The sequence below is a fragment of the Arctopsyche grandis genome, chromosome 8 (assembly GCF_051622035.1).
Source record: "Arctopsyche grandis isolate Sample6627 chromosome 8, ASM5162203v2, whole genome shotgun sequence".
NCBI lineage: Eukaryota > Metazoa > Arthropoda > Insecta > Trichoptera > Hydropsychidae > Arctopsyche > Arctopsyche grandis.
Genome location: NC_135362.1, coordinates 29,434,429 through 29,439,611, shown reverse-complemented (window position 1 = coordinate 29,439,611; position 5,183 = coordinate 29,434,429). Strand labels below are relative to the sequence as shown.

At 33.3% G+C, this 5,183-nt stretch overlaps 1 protein-coding gene across 1 annotated transcript; it reads left to right on the top strand.

Moving 5' to 3' along the window:
- The first annotated feature begins 672 nt into the window (after positions 1-672).
- On the top strand, positions 673-3,960 carry LOC143915926 (transient receptor potential cation channel protein painless-like). The gene is made up of 4 exons (XM_077436745.1): positions 673-690; positions 805-943; positions 1,121-2,782; positions 3,029-3,960. The coding sequence occupies exons 1-4, from the start codon at positions 673-675 to the stop codon at positions 3,958-3,960; spliced, it is 2,751 nt and encodes a 916-aa protein (XP_077292871.1).
- The last annotated feature ends 1,223 nt before the right edge of the window (positions 3,961-5,183 follow it).

Below are 5,183 nucleotides of genomic sequence, written 5' to 3'. Positions count from 1 at the left end.
AAGTGTGCTGAACTTTAAATCGGTAAAATTGCGAGCAAAAAGCTCGTACTAGTATTTAATCGTATTTACACGAATCTGAATTGAATTAATAGGGATATTATATTAAATTATCTTTATATGAGAATTAAATAAAATTCTACTTAGAAAAATCATATTTCGACTATTCTTGTGGATTAATAACAAAAACTCGTTTATTTTATCGAGGTAAGCCAGTTATCAATAGAAAAAACCCCAGTGAAAATACGTACTTTTGACGTTTGATTTGAACTGGACGACTACTTAGAAAGATTTGAAAGCTGAAAAGTACTACAAATGGAAGATAAAATACCCGATTATAGATTCCAATATTCATTGATTAAATATTCATGAAAGATTAAATAATTTTTCTTTTTTTTTAAACTAAAATTATTAAAGCGTCTCATTTATTTTATTGGTAGATATATTCGAAAAAGGACAGATTTAATTATGGAATTGAGAATTTAAATGAGATACGAAGAACTGTTTCACTTTAACTTTGCTTCACTATTTAACTTTGTTCTGCTGCTGATGTGTTGACTGCTACTCTCGGAGTTTCGATGGTGATGACTAACTTAAATTCTAGCAGTAATGAGTTTATATACTCTTCTTTAAAACAACAAAGTGTTGTACAATTTTGGTCAGTCGGTGTTTAAGATGTGGTATAAATCAATGGTGTTACTTATTAAATTAGGTTTCCCACAAGTCAATGATGCTACATATTAAATTAGGTGTGCCACAAATCAATGGTGTGTCTTATGCCTACTGGTTAGTCGACTACATTGATAGGCGAGGCACATACAGTATAAATTAGTAAACAAGTCATTCGAAGACTCGAATGTTATTAAAAAATCATTGTTATTAGAGTCAAAATTTTGTCCAAAACAAATTGTACAACCGAATTTGCGATACGATGACATACACTGCTGTATAGTATGAATTCATTTTGTCGGTTACTGTCGTTACGTATGAATTATGAAGCATTTGAATGTGTCCATATATTATGTACTTAAGAATATTTTCCGAAATGCTGTTTACGTGCAGTTGCCGGTCTGTGCTGAGCTAGTATAAACATACCTTTATTGTTACCGATTATGTATTTCAGATGAGCAGAGGAATATACATACAAATATGTTTAGTTCAAAATCAAAGAAGATTGACGAACTAGACATTTTTTTAAATCGACAAGACCAAGAACATCGAGCTTACCAAGAGAACTCGAAACGTTACTTGAAGACTTATTGGCATTTACTACGATTTCAATTGCTTGTCGGTCCTCAAGAACGATTGCTTCAAGCTCTACGTAAAAAAAATCTAACAGAATTCCATCAATTGCTACATTCAAAATTCGTTGATGTCGATTACTGTTACGGATACCCAGACAACAAAACATGTCTGGAAATAGCGTGTTCTGAATGTGGTAATAGTAAATTTGTCGCATTACTCTTAAATAAAAATGCCAGGCTTAATAAAATCAATCCCGTACATAAAAAAGCGGCTATACATTTCGCCGCTGAAACGGGTGATATTGAAATCATGGAAGAATTGCTGAGCAGACACGTGGAAGTTAATATTTTAAGCGACGGGAACACAGTATTGCATCTGGCGATTAAAAAAATTAATAGCGAATATACAGAAACCATGATAAAATTCTTGGGCGTAATAGAGGAACTGCTCAAAGCTGGAACAGACGTAAATATTACTGATATGAAAAATAAAACAGCATTGAAATCGGCAGCAGAGGGGATTTTAGAATTCGTTATTAAATTTATAATCATACGATCTAAATACTCCATCGATTTTAATCTTGAAGATGACGAAGGACAGACTGCAGGTTCGATGATACAAAAATTGTTTCCCCATCTGATGACTAGCCTCAGGTCTAAATCAATTTCGCATGATGCTGTTTATTTTCACCAGTTACTTTCGCATTTGAACGGTAACAGAGAAAAGCAATTTCTGAATGATTTCGAAGAGTTCAAAAACACAAACGAATTCCGAAGATTACTCAGTGATGAGGGATACTTGTATATTTTAGTGCAATACGCTTGTGATAATGGCATCGATACAGTTGTGTCTGTTCTGTTAAAAAATGGAATTGATCCTAACTTGACAGGTCCAGGAAATGATGCGAAATCAATAGCCATCGCTTGTCGCAATGGCTTTTATAAAATATTGAATATATTGCTAGCGAATGGGAACACCTCGGTAGATGCCATAAATGGCGAATCATTGCTACAAATAGCATTAAAGGGAAAGTATATTAATAAACGACATTGCAGCGAAACCAACAAGAGAGAATGCATTAAAATATTATTAAAAAATGATACGATACGTTCACAGATTAATTATACAGATGATAAACAAAACACTGCCCTGCATTATGCGGTTAAAAACGGTGATCAAATTATTGTGTTGGATTTGTTGAGGAACGGTGCAAGCATCAACACTATGAATGTTTATAACGAGCTTCCTATAGCGGACATTCTATCAAAAACTATGAAGAAGTTCCTTGACGAATGTTTGACCACGAGTGATAAAAATCCTGACGATGAAAATTACGAAATTAAATTCAACTATACTTTTTTGATGCCGCAACACTATAAAAAGGAGAATGGACGTTCAGAAGCTGAGATCAAGAAGGAAGATAAATTTCTACAAACAGAATGGAATGGACTAACATACATGGCTGGGCATTCAGAATTGAAGTCGCTTCTCACGCATCCAGTCATCACGAGCTTTCTATACTTGAAGAAGAAAACAATGAGTAATGCATTCATAGGATCCATTGTTTATTATTTAATTTTTTGGATTTTAGTCATTTTTAGTATTGCTAAAGGGAATTCAATCAATTGGATTCAATCGACACTTTTCTTTGGGTTTTGTTGTATTGAAATGATGAAAGCTGGACATTTTTCACGAACGTACTTCGCAGATATTGAAAATCTACTAACGTTATTTTTTAGTTGCTGTTTATTTCGTACATTGATAATGGAATATTCCGCAATTGCAGTTTTGGTCGCTTCATTTGCACTCTACTTTACCATTGGCCGAATTAATATCCTTTCAATGAACATGGCAGTATTTAAAAATGTATCAGTGAACTATGTTAAGTTTTTCTTTTTGCATTCCATCATCATTACAGGATTTGCTTTAAGCTTCTATAAACTGTTGCATGCGGTGGAATTAGAAGGGGAGATAGAGTATGAATACTATCGCATACCAATTTCATTCTTCGAAAGCACTATAAAGTCAATTAGAGAATTTATGAATCCACCAGAAGAAGAAGAGGACGATCTTCATGTACAACCAGATCTATACCCGCATACAGTGATGTCTCTTATCAAGACTATCATAATGTCAACGGGACAGTTTGACGCTAGCGATATGAATTTTGAAATGGATCCAGTTAAATTAAATATATTCATAATGTTTGTGTTTATGTTAATTATCATTTTGTTCAACATGCTCATGGGACTGGTGGTAAACGACATTCAAACCATTAGGGCCGATGCAAATATGGTTGACATTCTATCGCAAATACGAGCAATATCAAACATGGAAAAATATTATATACACTATATATCAAGTCGAAAACATTTGAATAAGTCAATATCGAAGTCATCTCCGTGGACTTATTTCATAGCGATAGCTAAAATCGGGGTTAAAACAAATCAATCGTTGAAAATTGTAATACATCGAGAAGAAAGCAACAGTGAATATGACTACAAAGATAAAGACTGTGAATTAAAGTTAAGCATGAATATAATTGAAGATGCGGATACTATTTTAAGTAAGCGTTCACGTGAAGAAAAAGAACAATCCAGATACGAGAAGATATTAGAAAATTATAAAATATTATCCGAAATTGTTCAAAATCAAAGCAAATGTGACGCATTATCACCGAAATTGACGCAGCAAACCAAATCGATACAATCACAATGACAATGCACTAAATTGATTTGATTAACTAGATATTACCATTGTTTTTTAAAGATACATCTTACAAGTGTTGATTTGGAAAGCACATATATGTATATACGTACATAAATTAGGTGGAATGCAAATAATATAAATATTCATAATTGATTATTCATGGACCTCTTGAGGCCATTGTTTTCCAGATTTTGCTCTTCTCTCACATATCTTACAGATTTTTCCACATATCTTAAAATTCCCTTATATGTATAGTGATCCATTTTATTGTAGGTACCTTGTCTTCCTTTAAATTTTTATTGTGAAATAAACATTTTTCTTATTCTAATTCTAATTCCTAATATCTTATGTATGTACATATGTATGAATGTATATCTCCCATTATTCAAAAATTTCCTTATTTTTTATTCTTTACTTTTATTTCTAATTATGTTAATAATGATAATGATTATAAATAAATAATTATTTCATTTCATGTGTGTGATTTTTATATACTGTTGTTTTAATGTTTTAAAAACTTGTTGGGTATCAATGTTATGAAAAAGATGATTCGGTGATTACTGGTCACAAAGTCACTAAAATCTCTATAACGGAACATCTGGCAGCCGAAAAGTTCATCATACTGTTGCGTAGGGGTGGGTAGAGGATCCAAGTAAAAAGACAAAGTCGTTTCACAGCATTTATTGGTGATTAAGAATATACGCACACCGCAAGTACTCCGTCCAGAATGTCTTGATATTGCATAAGTACCTCCTTATAAAGGAAAAGGTCTCTCAGGGCATCTTCGACGTCCGGTTTGTTTACCTATTGTTATGGTCACGTACTAGATGTGCCACGGAAGTCAGTCCAACACTACCGCTTTGGGTTCTGAGAACTCTACCGGAATGCGACCGAGTTACCGCTACCCCCGCTAAGTGCATTTGGGGTTATCTTATTGTTAGCCGACTTGTACTTAAGCCTGGAGATAATCCTCGAAACCAATTATAACGGTCACACAGTCTCTGGGATGCTACTCGGTCTAATCCGATTGCACTTACTCGGCGGTGATACTCAATACTAACGATAACTATCATACTAACGAGAACTTGAGTGCCAAATATTGTGTATTCGCGATTTTCATGGCAAAAATTGTCTTTGTGACCACTGCAATGTGACGAATAGTCCAATTACCGAAAAACATATTGAAATACTGTATGTTTGTTTTTAAAATTAATTAATAAATAATATGCATG

What these genes read in the sequence shown, in the direction of transcription:
- LOC143915926 (XM_077436745.1), top strand. An exon ending in ATACGATGACATACACTGCT is followed by an intron (nt 944 to 1,120) that starts GTATAGTATGAA and finishes TATGTATTTCAG; the next exon opens with ATGAGCAGAGGAATATACAT. An exon ending in CTTGAAGAAGAAAACAATGA is followed by an intron (nt 2,783 to 3,028) that starts GTAATGCATTCA and finishes CCGCAATTGCAG; the next exon opens with TTTTGGTCGCTTCATTTGCA.